The sequence below is a fragment of the Notolepis coatsorum genome (genome assembly GCF_963971535.1).
Source record: "Notolepis coatsorum genome assembly, chromosome: 1".
NCBI lineage: Eukaryota > Metazoa > Chordata > Actinopteri > Aulopiformes > Paralepididae > Notolepis > Notolepis coatsorum.
This window is the reverse complement of record NC_140165.1, coordinates 238,516,841-238,532,076: the sequence shown is the minus strand read 5'-3', so window position 1 is coordinate 238,532,076 and position 15,236 is coordinate 238,516,841. Positions and strand designations below refer to the sequence as shown.

General features: G+C 47.7%; 1 protein-coding gene across 1 annotated transcript in view; it reads left to right on the top strand.

Annotated features, from left to right (window-relative positions):
* Positions 1-15,236, top strand: part of LOC311224391 (dynein axonemal heavy chain 1-like) — a gene marked incomplete at both ends in the record, with an annotated part of 190,100 nt that overhangs the window by 148,431 nt on the left and 26,433 nt on the right. The window contains one exon of the mRNA XM_084309358.1: positions 11,923-12,118. Within this exon, the coding sequence (XP_084165484.1) occupies positions 11,923-12,118 (196 nt within the window). The remainder of the gene's footprint in view (positions 1-11,922; positions 12,119-15,236) is intronic.

The following is a 15,236-nucleotide window of genomic DNA, read 5'->3' as shown; positions in this document are numbered from 1 at the left end:
ATCTATATCATGTACTGTGTGGCCAGTAGTTAAAGTACATAAAGCGGTAGTGGTTTAATGATACCATACTTATCAATACAGTCAGGGAATTGTACCCCTCAGTTACAATTGGTCCTTCGAGCCGGAGGGTAACTAGTGTAATATTAATATAGTGTTATTAATATTGAAATGGCCTATGATGAACACTCCACGAAACGGTCCTCCTAACGTAGAACGCCCGCGGCGCAGACGACAGACACCTCAGTACTTAGAGGATTACGCTGTCAGTCAACTACCTAGCCTTCGACAAACGGTAAACGCGGTAAAAGTAGAAAGTAAAATTATGTCTGACCTTAACGACCAGGTTACCCCGACCACAGAGGCCCTAGTGGGTTCTAATGTAACTGACCAAGCTCACGGTGGGGACCAGGAGGGAGCTGACATGCCTTTACCCCCCGCCAATACCGAAGAAGTAGTCCCCGACCAGCCCCGGGAGGAAGACAACCCTACAGAGAGAGAACTCTGCACGGAAGAAGAGGAGGAGAGCGCAGAGGAAATAGAGCTCCAGGACTCCCCAACGAGTACCGCCAGGAGCGGCTCACCTCTACAACCGTCTTCCCCCAGCGAAGCGGAGAGGATGCTATCACAGGCGTTCCTCGTCAGCCTGACAGCCTCTACCGAACGCGATCGACTCCAGGGTGAACGCGATCGACTTCAGGGTGAACGCGATCGACTCCAGACACAGCAACGGAGCGAAGAAGAGCGCATACGCCTGGAGATGAGACGCCTTCAGACGGAAGAGAATATGGCAAGAGACCGAGCAGACACCCAGCGTGCCGCTGCCGGTGCCCAAAGAGAAACAGAGCGCGACCTCGCTCTCATCCAGCGCGAAACAGAGCGCGACCTCGCTCTCATCCAGCGCGAAACCGAGCGCGACAGACTACAGGGCGAGCGCGACAGACTACAAGCCGAGCGCGACAAGTTACAAGCGCAGCTAATGGAGCAGCTGATCACCAAGGCAACACCCTCTCCCTCCGCCAGGGGTTCAAGGAACTCGTCGAGACAACAGTCAAGGGCAGCATCCCCTAACCGAGCAAGCGACCCTGAACTTGACCAACAGACCAAGCCTATACCCCCCGCAGACCCCCTTCCCCGACCGGTCCAAGCGAGACCCAGCTACAAGGAAGGAGCGGCATACACTGCGGAGAAGCTAAATAAACGACTACAGGATCTAGAGGACCTGATAGAAGAAGAAGAGGGAGAGGAGGAGAACCAAGCCCGACGACAGCACAGTACTCCACCGGACCAGGAGGTCCAGTACAGCCCAGGCTATACCCCCGCGGCGCTGCGCTACAGACCCCCGACTCTATTCACGGGTGAGCATGACGCACGACCAGCCCCGAGGAATAGCACCTGGACCAGCGGGCCATGGTACCCTGCCGGTACCAGCCCACAGAGAGGCGCAAGAGGAGACTCGCCTAGGAGGCCTCTCCCCCAACGCTCGCCGATGTATCAGCCATCCACGGCGTCATACATTGGTACACCGACGTTTCCAGACTTCACCTATGAGAATCGAGCACAGTACACGGAGCTCCGGATGTGCTTAGAGACAATGATGGTGGATGTCGTTGATGAACGTCACAAGTATGCAATATTACTGAAGCACCTGAAAGTACCCCGAGCGCACAATATAGCGCTAGCCTATGCCACCTCTACGACCCCATACACCGCGGCTCTAGCAGCGTTGGACCAGAGATATGGACGTATATGGGATTACGTAATCCAAGAGATAAGGCATATTGATCGCCTACCCCCAGCAACAGACAATCGCTCATTAGATGACCTGTCTATAAAAGTGCAGTCCCTGGTAGGGATGCTGGGAGCGCAACGAGAAAAGGGTATGCACGAGCTATACGCCAACTCTAACGTCGAGAGGATTTTAGAGAAGCTGCCACCCGCCAGACAAGAGCGCTTTAGGCGGCAGAGAGACCACCGTGATCCTAACGGTCCCGAACCATCCCTCCTCGATCTAGCCGACTTCCTGGCGAGAGAAGTCAGCAGCCTACGACTGGATACGTTCGTGCGGAGCACACCAAGCTCCAGAGAGGGACCTAGGAGAATAAACGATGGAAGAAGATCGGTGACTGTCATGCACCAATCAGAATCAGTACCGAGCAGTAAGAACCACAGTACCCCCTCGAGAAAAGAGAAGTGGAAGATGGTGTGCCCGTACTGCGAGAAGGAACACTGGCTGTCACAATGTGACCTGTTCACAAAGATGAATGCAGAAGAAGTGAGTCAATGGATAAAGTCCAACAGGCGCTGTTACCGATGTGCACGCAGTCACATGGCAGCCGAGTGCCGCCTAAAGAAGAGGTGCAGTCGGTGTGACGGAGCCCACCTAGATGTCCTACACGACAGTAACAGAAGAAAGCCTGCACCTGCACCATCGAGCAGCACAAAGGCAAGTGTCATGTACATTGACCCCGCCAGCAGCAGCGGCGCCCAAGTGCTCTTAAAGGTAGTCCGTGTAACATTGAGCTACCAAGATAAAGTCATGGACACTTACGCCGTCCTTGATGACGGGTCAGAGAAGACCCTTCTGCTCGCGTCCGCTGCGGCCCAGCTGGGACTGCGGGGGAGCGAGAACCAAATGACAATTCGGACAATAAGAAGAGATTTAAAGACGATAAAAGGCGAGAATGTCTCCTTCACTATCGCAGCAAGCGGGCAGCCAGAGAGACGGTATAGGATTACAAATGCTTTCACCAGCCAAGAAATAGGACTATCACAGTACACCTACCCCATCGCCAAGCTGATGGATAAATATGTGCACCTGCGTCAACTACCTATCCCGCTCATAGACGGCGCCACCCCGACCCTGCTGATAGGCTCCGACCATGCAGACCTCATAGTCCCGATAGACCGGGTCCATACAGGACCCAGAGGCTGTCCTGCAGCAGTCGAGACCCGCCTAGGATGGACACTACAAGGCCCCCTCGCTAAATCTCTCAACCGAACAGCAGCCACTAGCTGCCTCCACTCCAGAGTGACAGAAGAAGACACCACTCTCCTGCAGCATGTCGAGAGGCTATGGACACTAGAGACAATGCCCTTTAAGAACGAAAAGAAAGACATTCGTTCTAAAGAAGACAATTACGCCATAAACCTCCTCGAGCAAGGGACAAAGAGAGTCACAGTCGGCGGAGTGATGAGATACGCAACTCCACTCCTGAGGCGAGAGGGAATGCCCACCTTTCACGCCACGAAAGAAGCTACGGAGCGGTATCTATTGAACACAGAGCGGCGCCTAGCCAAAGACCCCGCTCAAGAGACTGTGTACCGCGCTGAGATGGACAAGCCAATCACAGCGGGACACATAAAGAAGATTGACTGGCGACGCCGTGCGCTGCTCCGCGCCTCCCTGATCAAAGGCGGCTTTGATCTCAGGCAGTGGGCCAGCAGCGACCCGCACGTATTGCGCAGCCTCTCCCCCGCGGACAAGGCTGCCAGCAGCGAGACCTGGATGGCGACCATCCCAGGAGAAGCCCAAGAAATGACACTAGGATTAGTCTGGCGCTTCAAAACAGACTCGCTCCACTATAGACACAAACCCCTGACCACGGAGCAGGGAAGGTCGACGGCGATACCGACCACCAGACGGAGTGTGTACAGAACACTCGCCAGACAATATGACCCGTTGGGATGTATTCTACCTTACACCACCAGGGCAAAGATGATTGTACGAGCACTATGGGACAAGGACCAGGGCTGGGACGACCCAATACCCGCACCCCTTGCCTCCACATGGAGAGAGTGGGAGACGGAACTCCGCTCACTCCCAGGCGTCAATATACGCCGCAGCTACTTCCCACCCACAGTGAGGCCAGAGACATGCAAGATGGATCTACACGTCTTCAGCGACGCCTCCGAAGTAGCCTATGGATCAGTGGCCTACTTGCGTGCCCAAGAGAAGGGAGGAGAGATACACACCGCTTTCATCCTGGCTCGCTCAAGAATAGCCCCACGAAAGCAACAATCTATCCCGCGTCTAGAGCTCTGCGCAGCCCTAGCAGGAGCGCATCTAGCCACGTTAATCCAACGTGAACTCACCATTCCGGTGCACAGAACAATCTTGTGGTCAGATTCCACGACAGTACTCACATGGATCAAGTCTGATTCCTGCAGATACAAAGTCTTCGTGGGAGTCAGAGTCACCGAGATTCAAGAGTTAACAGAAACAGCGAGCTGGCGGTATGTGGACACCAAACACAACCCAGCTGACGTCATCACCCGGGGAATGTCCCTAGATGACCTCACCCGTCGCAACATCTACAGTGACGGACCAGAGTTCCTCAAGCTCCCGGAAGAAGAGTGGCCTACGCCCACCCCACGGGAAGCGAGTAAAGAGGAGGCTGAGAACAAGAAACCTATGTTCTGTGGACTGAGCACAGTCGCCTCCACAGACCCCAACATAGATGATTGCATTACCCTACAGAGTGCGCAGCTAAAGACATTCCTGTGGCACCACCCAGAGATTCAGCCCACTGCCGACATTTCAGCAGCTGACTACGAAGAAGCAGAACTTCTTCTACTACAACGAGCCCAGAGAGACTCGTTCCCCGACGAGCTAGACTGTCTACAGGGAGGAAAGCCCGTCCCATCAGACAGCAGATTGCTCCACCTGGCACCCGAGAGCGACGCCCATAATCTCATCAGAGTGGGTGGTCGTCTGCGGAGGGCCCCCAATCTACCGGATGACATTAAGTACCCGATAGTCTTGAACAGCCGACACAAGGTCACAGAGCTGATCATAAAGAAATACGACGAGGATGTACACCACGCAGGAGCAGAGAGAGTCTTCGCGGAGATCAGACGTCGCTATTGGATACTTCAAGGAAGAGAAGCAGTGCAACGCTTCCAGCGAACCTGTCTAGACTGCCGAAAGTGGCGCGCGCAGCCCAGCATACCCCGGATGGCTGACCTACCTCCCTGTCGCCTCCGACTCGGCGACAAGCCATTCCACTCCACAGGCATGGACTGTTTTGGCCCGTTGTATATAAAGAAAGGAAGAGGAACCGAGAAGCGGTGGGGTATTGTATTCAAATGCATGACCACCAGAGCGATACATATCGAACTCCTTCCAACCATGAGCACAGACTCATTCCTTATGGCCTTCCGAAGATTCACATCACGGAAAGGAAAACCGTCTACGTTGTTGTCTGATCACGGGACAAACTTCAAAGGCGGAGAAAGAGAGCTGAGAGAGCTTCCAAGCTATGGGCCCAGAACTTAAGACCCACCTCGCTCCATCCCAGATTGACTTCCAGTTTAATCCCCCGAACGCACCCCACTTCGGTGGAACCTGGGAACGAGAAGTACGTTCTATAAAGACAGCCCTGTACGCCGTGCTTGGGGCCCAGACTGTAGCGGAAGAAGTCCTAATGACAGTCCTCACGGAGATCGAGGGAGTATTGAACTCCAAGCCCCTCGGCTACGTCTCCAGTGATATAGCAGATGTCGACCCAGTCACCCCCAACACACTCTTGATGGGGCGGCTGGACCCCGCGCTACCCCAGACAATGTACAGGCCTGAAGAAGCGAACGGCCGAAGAATGTGGAGGTACAGTCAAGTACTAGCTGACAAGTTTTGGAACAGCTTTCTACTCCACTACCTACCGTCTCTACAGACCCGCCAGAAGTGGGTAAAAGAGAGAGACAATTTGACAGAAGGAACAGTCGTCATGATTATCGACCAGTCACTACCCAGAGCTATGTGGCCGGCTGGCCGCGTAAGCAAAGTGATCACCGGTGCCGATGGCAAGGTCCGAGCAGCTGAGGTGCTCGTCCAAGGGCGAACTTACACACGACCCGTGGCGAGGCTAATAGAACTGCCCAGACTCCCAGACACTATCGATGACGACCATGACCCCATGACTTTGTGAGTTGACTGACCCTTACAGCGGACCTTGAGTGGTAGACAGTGCGATTAATCTGTCTCTGCTTAGCTAATTAGGTGGGACTAATTAGGGGGCGGCTGTTGTGAAGGATCAGATTAAACCGAATATATATATTTATTTATGGATATATATTTAATAGTATTTGTATATCGTTTGATATCCCTTGTATATTCCTTGTACATATACACTGAATATCCCTTTAGTCTACTAACAGCCCATAATAGTTTCATTCTCTCATTGGACAAGAACTTGGCGCCAGCAGCCAAGCCCCTTGGTTCAAGTTCAATCGTGCCGACGAACATGTCGTTACTAGCCCGGTTCCGCGTAGGAATACGTCTGGCGAAATACGAATGGTACTATTTGTTCACAGCGCATATATATATGGCGCAAGTAAAGTAGAACTTCCTTTTAGTCCCTTAGCCCTTAGTTCTTTACCCTCCAACCTAGTGGCAAGACGTTAAGCCTCACCCACGATACACGTGTGGTGCAGTATGGTCAACTTGGCCTCAGAATGGCATTGAGACATCGTGTGGATTAATAGTTGAATTGTCATAGTTTGGCACTATACCGTCGAGTGGGACGTATTTCTATTAAGTTAATAATAGTCTATTATGTATGGTGCATCGTTCGGTTAGAGTTATAAAGTGAGCAGTACCCCCATCGTTTCCTCGCGTTATCTAGAGTCTTAACCAGGCTGGGCAGACCACGTGTGGTGCTTCCATCCGAGGAGTTCTGGGCTAGGACGAGTGGACCTGCACATTGGATTACCTTACCCGGACGACGGCGAGCCCTACACGGCTTGGATTATCTACTTGCTTTGGGTGCTTTGATTATGCCATGGATAACAGCCAACACTGGTAAGTGTTGGAACTACCCCCGAGAGGAGTCCAGGTGAGACGGCGCTCTACCCCGAGTGAGGTCGCCTCACGTCTCTTCGTTGTGGACCGGCAGCTACCGTCTACAAGAGGGCCCAACGGTATTCATCTGTGGACCAAGGTTCTGTGGGCACCGTGTTCAGCACTCTGAATTCTCCCAAGAAATCGTTGGCCAGATGGGATATCGCCAGCGGCTCTCCTAACCCCCCCCCCCCTACTGACTTACAACCAGCGGGACCCCCTTTAGTGTATCCAGCTATAATCATTAAGTGCCATCGCTATAGTTCCCTAAGGAACCAGGTTGTATACTTGCTTCCTGCGTAACCAGAGATTGGACATTCAATGTTGATTTGCCTACGAATACTCATTTGCCTTACAAGTGCATTCAAATCATAAATGTCATTAAGTGAACGTTGTATATACCCTTTGCTATATATTAAATATTCGACTTATACATTTGTGTGGACTTGGTTTCATGGTGGGAAAGTGTTCATCATATCTATATCATGTACTGTGTGGCCAGTAGTTAAAGTACATAAAGCGGTAGTGGTTTAATGATACCATACTTATCAATACAGTCAGGGAATTGTACCCCTCAGTTACAGTAAAGATACAAGGACAACAGTTATAGTAACGATCAAGTTCGTTTACTGTATGCAGTCTTCGCGGGGCTCCGTGTGACGTGTCTGTGCCATGCTGCGTTATGCGCAAATTATGTTGCATAATGTAGGCTATGCTATTATATATAATTTATATAGGCTACCTAATACCGACATCAAAATAGATTGTATGCCTCTACAAATCATATTAAACCATGCAGGTAGAACATTTTCCGAAAATCCATCGCGATTTGGAATCAAATTGACGGAGAACTTTAATCCCTGGGTATTAATCGAACAAAACGGAAAAAAGGCAGTCATATTCCAGCATGGTTATTAATGACACCAACGGCAAACAGTGGTTAACGGTCTTTATTAGTGTTTTGCGCTGCCCAGGCAGCAATGGTCTTTAGGAAGTTAATAGATATCATATCCGACATCACTGTGTACACGTCTGTCAGCCTGTCGCGTATTTCTCCCATAACATGCGTTCGCTCAGCTTAGTCCATTTTTTCACATTTCATGGGGGTGTTTCTCTACCATATATGGTTAATTACGGGCGGTTCTATATGCAAATACTTAAAATCGTGCACGAGCACAGAGCGTAGAACAAGTGGCATTTATCAACACAGAGTACTTGCAGGTGTGCGTAGGACCTCTGTACGCACGTGTGATAAACCTGTGCGTACACACATTCTAAATTCCATGCGTAAGAACGGAAATAGAACAGTTTCTACGCATTGTTGATAAAGGAGGGCCCAGGGATTGACAGCTATCCCTCACAGGAGATGAAAATAGACAGCTGTCCCTCACAGAAAGGTGAAATAAAGCAAAAACCATGACAATAACTTATAACTAAGTCCTCTCTCCTTTGCCAGCAGCTATAACTTATAACTAAGTCCTCTCTCCTTTGTGCATCTGTGACCTGAAACACATGTGAGCTTCTCCACCAGACATCATACTTTATAGATGTGCCATTGATATACCTATAAGCCTGTTCCAGTAGCAGAGCTTTTCAGAGAGCTGCACTGGCTTGGCTTTCCACTGCCGCACAAATCCACTTCAAGGTCCTTGACCTGGCATACCTACTACTAGCCTACTACCTACTATGCTAATACTATTATGTCTTTACTACTATGCAGGGCCGTAGCCAGGGTTTAGAAATTAGGGAGGTCCATTTATTTTTTTGGCCCAGACCGGCCCACCATAATCGGTCGGACACCACCCACCAGTACACCATCCTTGCGGTCCCCTTAAATATGCGTACCTACTGTACTATTCCCCCAAACCACTACAAAGCTGCGTAGTAAGTGCCATGGACAAGTGGACCAGTGTACTCACTCGCTCTTGGCTGAATCTTGTTTTGGGTGGTGATGTAAAAACACCTGCATCATAGCAAGCTCAGGATGGGCAAAGTAGTCTATAGCCTGTTCATCCCTGTCTCTCCTCCATAACCTGGCTTGACTAGACATAAGGAGAGAGAGATGATTACAATTAACTGGTACATTCAGGTCCAGAATGGTTGGAATTCCCTGACAAAGAAAAAGCTGTACAATTTAATCATTACCATACTGGTAATGAGCAAATAGTTGTTTATTCAATTAATGTATGGAGCTGTTCCATCTTATTTAATTTGCTACTAACTACTCAGTTCATACAGATTTCAAGTATCCAAATATCAATGATGAATATTGCATAAGGTTTACACAGTTAATAGATCACCATTTTGTTTTATATTCATGTTCAGAGAGGAGTAATAGTTAGATCTTTGTATGTGTGATTTATATAGCAATTAAATCAATGGTGTGCTTGTTTGTTTGGGGAGTTTGACCTATAGTTAATGTGCCTACCATGTGAAGGTGCATGCTCAATGGACAGCACAAAAACTATTTGTGTAGGTGGAGACTAGAGCTACCACAGATAGTAATAAGTTATAAGAGTAAGTAATCCATACCATATCCTAATAGTTACCTTATTACCATACTTGGCTGAAAATAAACTTTGCTGCCTGTTGTGAATGTGTTTTCCCCTGTAGGCTAATACATAAGTAGGCATACATTTTTGCAGTTGAGCAAAAATTTGCAGTTGAGTAGGCTATATGTGTGTGCTGTGTTTTTATGTCTTCCATCGAGGACCACCTTGGAAATAAGTGTTTTAATTAATGCTTTTAGGTGATATCCTCAGGAATACAAATTGGTCAAGATAATTTGTTTTTATGATGTGTTTTTAATTTCCAAATACAAATCTAATCAAATCAAAATTTGCATCTTTATCAAGCGAACCCTTATCCTAATGATTTTTTAAATAATATTATGATGATACGATATGGACCTAGTAGTTGGGTCATCTGTGGCACTTTGTTTCTCAATGGATTTGTCATCTAGGAGGGTTAATAAACAAATTTAGCCGGGTGTATTTAAAAAAAGGCGGGGACAATTTGTGAGAGACCAAAATCCAAAATGGCTGCTGTGGAAGTTAACTTTTTAATGGTTTGACCTACAATGATGCACAATACATGGTACCCCCTCTCAGTCATGTACCAGCCCCCTCTCAGTCATGTACCAGCCAGCCCCCTCTCAGTCATGTACCAGCCTCCTCTCAGTCATGTATACCAGCCCCCTCTCAGTCATGTATACCAGCCCCCTCTCAGTCATGTACCACAACCCCCGCTCAGTCATGTATACCAGCCCCCTCTCAGTCATGTATACCAGCCCCCTCTCAGTCATGTACCAGCCCCCTCTCAGTCATGTATACCAGCCCCCTCTCAGTCATGTACCAGCCCCCTCTCAGTCATGTATACCAGCCCCCTCTCAGTCATGTACCAGCCCCCTCTCAGTCATCTACCAGCCCCCTCTCAGTCATGTACCACAGCCCCACCTCAGTCATGTACCAGCCCCCTCTCAGTCATGTACCACAGCCCCCTCTCAGTCATGTACCACAGCCCCCTCTCAGTCATGTACCACAGCCCCATCTCAGCCATGTACCACAGCCCCCTCTCAGTCATGTACCACAGCCCCATCTCAGTCATGTACCAGCCCCCCTCTGTCATGTACCAGCCCCCTCTCAGTCATGTACCAGCCCCCTCTCAGTCATGTACCACAGCCCCCTCTCAGTCATGTACCAGCCCCCCTCTGTCATGTATTAGCCCCCTCTCAGTTATCTACCAGCCCCCTCTCAGTCATGTACCAGCCCCCCTCTCAGTCATGTACCAGCCCCCTCTCAGTCCTGTATACCAGCCCCCTCTCAGTCATGTACCAGCCCCCTCTCAGTCATGTACCAGCGCCCTCTCAGTCATGTACCACAGCCCCCTCTCAGTCATGTACCACAGCCCCCTCTCAGTCATGTACCACAGCCCCATCTCAGTCATGTACCACAGCCCCCTCTCAGTCATGTACCTGCACGACTGGTGGGGGGGTGCTTAGTAAGAGATGTGATTGGGCCAGCCCAGTGTCAGTCAGTACCAATGGGCCGCTGTCCCAGCCTCTAGTAGTGGGCCGGTCGTTGACCAAACTGTAAAAGAATATATAAAAAAAAATAGTTTTAGTTTTAATAGTTACAAATAGTTACCGAGGTCCAGACCGCCTGTACGTTAATGCCAAGCAAGCAGTGCAAAAATGCTTCCGCATTCGTCACCGCACGCTAGTGCGGTAAAGCGCCCTTCTTTTCAGACAAATGCTACCGTGCGTGCACCGGCGGCGGCGTGCTCGCTCAGGTGCGTGCGTGCGCCGGCGTGCTCGCGCGAGGTGCCCGCGCATGCGCATGAGATCCGACACGAGCGGAGCTCAATATATATAAGTCACCGCCCCTTATTCAGTATCTAGCAATAGCTCAATTGGCAAGGACACATGGCTGTGGATCCTATGGCTTGTTTGCTGGCGAGTTCGAATCCCATCGAAAATATTTTTTAACGTGATTTTTTTTTAACGTGTATTCTTTCGGTTAAGGTTAAGGTTAAGGTTAGGCATTGTTTCGGAGTTGGTTAAGGTTAGAACGGTTAAGTTTAGGCGCTGTTAAGGAGCTGGTTAAGGTTAGAGTTTGTCAAAGAGAATGGCAATATAATTTCTATCGTTAAGGTTAGGCATGGTTAAGGTTAAGGTTAAGGTTAGGCATTGTTTCGGAGTTGGTTAAGGTTAGAACGGTTAAGTTTAGGCGTTGTTAAGGAGCTGGTTAAGGTTAGAGTTTGTCAAAGAGAATGGCAATAGACAGCCTATTTCCGCGCGACCTGGGCGCTGGGCGGCGGAAAATGAAAGGCGCATTACTGCATGCCACTACGGTAAATTTTTGCACTGCTTGCTTGGCATAAAGCTACACGCGTCCAGACCTCGGTGACCTCATAGCTGGCTACGGCCATGCTACTATGCACTCAAGAATGTAGCACTCAAGTTCAGCACTGTTTGATGAGCAATGTTACTTACCTTTAGCTGCCAGAGTTGTACTCTTCCTGCTGACCTGTTGTACACAACTTGTAAGTCACTTTGAATAAAATGAAAATGACGATGTCACTGCCAGGCTAAAGTGATGGTGGCGGAGGAGACGGAGAGAGACATCGATGCCACGCGGCAGGAGTATGTCCCCGTGGCCGTGCGAACCCAGATCATCTTCTTCTGCGTGTCGGACCTGTCCAACGTGGACCCCATGTACCAGTACTCCCTGGATTGGTTCCTGGGCATCTTCACGGCCGGCATCGCCAACTCCGAGAGAGCAGGTAGAGAGAGGAGCATCTCTTTCCCCCTGAGGGGTTGTGCACTGTAGGAAAACAACCCTGGTGGTTAGAGAAGTGAGATTGGGATTCAAAGGTGGCCAGTTTGAATTCCTTGATTGGTTTGAAAAATATGGGTCAGTCCGTAGTCCTTAGCCCAGGGGTCGGCAATAGGCGGCCTTTTTTATTTTACGCACGGGAAATATTCACTCGTGACGCCAGAGTGTCTTTGTGGAGCTGTATTTATCTATTCATCATAATATGTCTGTCACTATAGCCAATTGAAATGCTAGAAATGGTCACGTGGACTGGGAGAACCAATGGAATAGTCCCACTGGGCCGCGTGTATATTTTCCACACTTTCACTTCCGCGTTCGGGATGCGAGCGATTAAGGTTAGCAAAAATGTGTGCAAAAACAAAACAACGTCTTTGGATAGCTTCTTTGCAACAGGGAAATACCAACTGAGGAGCCAGAAGAGGAGCCTACGACCTCCAAGACACATAAAGCTTCTTTTAATAAAAAGGAGTTACTTAAAATACGGGTTTATCGCAACAGGTCGGTGATTCTTGCGTGCCGAGGTCCTCTCTGCATAGTATGTGGCGACAAGATAGCAGACAACTGTGTTCAAGTTGGCAGATAAAGTAGCTGCATGCAAGGCCAATCTGGAATTGGAGGGCGGCGAGTGGATATTTGACATGTTTCAAACATTAGCAGGGATTTTGGAGGACTGAAACAAGCCCAGGGCAGTTATGGTGAGTCGTGTTGTCATTAGGGATGCTCGATATTGGCTTTTTTACCGATACCGATATACCGATATTGTCCAACTCTTAATTTCCAATACCGATATCAACCGATATATGCAGGGTTTCCCCCCCCAAAAAATAGAATAATTTCAGGTAATTAACATTACATATCTCTTGTTGTGGAATTAACACAACATTATGCATACTTTTGACAATAAATAAAATCAGAATTTGTTCTTACTTGCTTGCCTGGGTAAATAAAGGTTATAGAAATGTAAAGAAAAATAAAATAAAATTGGAAAACCGATACCGATATTTTCCGATATCACATTTTAATGCCGATATCGGCCGATAATATCGGTAGGCCGATAATATCGGACATCCCTAGTTTTCATGCATTCTGATCTGCTGTTCATCACTCGCCGCAGTGATCTGCAACAGCTGATCTGCTGTTCATGAATGAATGAATGAAAACTTTATTAACAGATTGCAGAATGGGTACAATATAGTACGGCTCAATACACACAATTATTAAGGGGATGCAGACCAGAGAAAGACGTTTGTCTTGTTTACATCAGGGTCCCCCATTTGCGAGTGCATCATGCTCGCTTATGCCTGTATTTTTTTGTGTACTGTTTTGAAGCACTTTGAACTGCAACCTCTGTATGAAAAGTGCTATACAAATAAAGTTATTATTATTATTATTATTATTATTATTATGTGTATGCACCCGCCGCGGTGCTGCATTTTTCACTATCATTATATTAAATTAGCCATTTTTGGTCCTGGCCCACCATTCAATGGCTTGGGGAAAATTTGGCCCGTGGCCAGACCTAATTGCCGACCCCTGCCTTAGCCTTTCATAGTCCAGGCATACCAGCTCCTTGAGCCACCGATCCCGAGCCATATTGTACGCAAAGTATGATATGGTATGGCACGGTATAGTATGGTATGGTTTGCTAATGATATTGTATGTGTATGGTATGGTTGATATGGTATAGTATGATATGATATGCTATGGTATGATATGATATGGTATAGTATGATATAGTATGGTATGATATGACATGATTATCATATCATACCATGCTATACCATACTATACTGTACCATACCATAACATATCATATTAGTATTTGATATGTTACGGTATGATACAGTATGTACGGTATGGTATAGTATGGTATGTTTGACAGTGGAGCTACTCAGTGACCACCAGTGTGATTCTGTGGTGTAACACTGTGGTGTAACACTGTGGTGTAACACTGTGGTGTAATACTGTGGTGTAACAATGTGCTGTAATACTGTGGTGTAATACTGTGGTGTAACACTGTGGTGTAATACTGTGGTGTAACAATGTGCTGTAATACTGTGGTGTAATACTGTGGTGTAATACTGTGGTGTAACAATGTGCTGTAATACTGTGGTGTAATACTGTGGTGTAATACTGTGCTGTAATACTGTGGTGTAATACTGTGGTGTAATACTGTGCTGTAATACTGTGCTGTAATACTGTGGTGTAATACTGTGGTGTAACAATGTGGTGTAATACTGTGGTGTAATACTGTGCTGTAATACTGTGCTGTAATACTGTGGTGTAATATTGTGGTGTAACAATGTGGTGTAATACTGTGGTGTAATACTGTGCTGTAATACTGTGCTGTAATACTGTGGTGTAATATTGTGGTGTAACAATGTGGTGTAATACTGTGAATACTGTGGTGTAATACTGTGGTGTAATACTGTGCTGTAATACTGTGGTGTAATACTGTGCTGTAATACTGTGGTGTAATACTGTGGTGTAACAATGTGGTGTAATACTGTGGTGTAATACTGTGCTGTAATACTGTGCTGTAATACTGTGGTGTAATACTGTGCTGTAATACTGTGGTGTAATATTGTGGTGTAACAATGTGGTGTAATATTGTGGTGTAACAATGTGGTGTAATACTGTGAATACTGTGGTGTAATACTGTGGTGTAATACTGTGGTGTAATACTGTGGTGTAATACTGTGCTGTAATACTGTGCTGTAATACTGTGCTGTAATACTGTGGTGTAATACTGTGGTGTAATACTGTGGTGTAATACTGTGGTGTAATACTGTGCTGTAATAATGTGGTGTAATACTGTGAATACTGTGGTGTAATACTGTGGTGTAATACTGTGGTGTAATACTGTGGTGTAATACTGTGCTGTAATAATGTGGTGTAATACTGTGAATACTGTGGTGTAATACTGTGGTGTAATACTGTGCTGTAATACTGTGCTGTAATACTGTGGTGTAATACTGTGGTGTAATACTGTGAATACTGTGGTGTAATACTGTGGTGTAATACTGTGGTGTAATACTGTGGTGTAATACTGTGAATACTGTGGT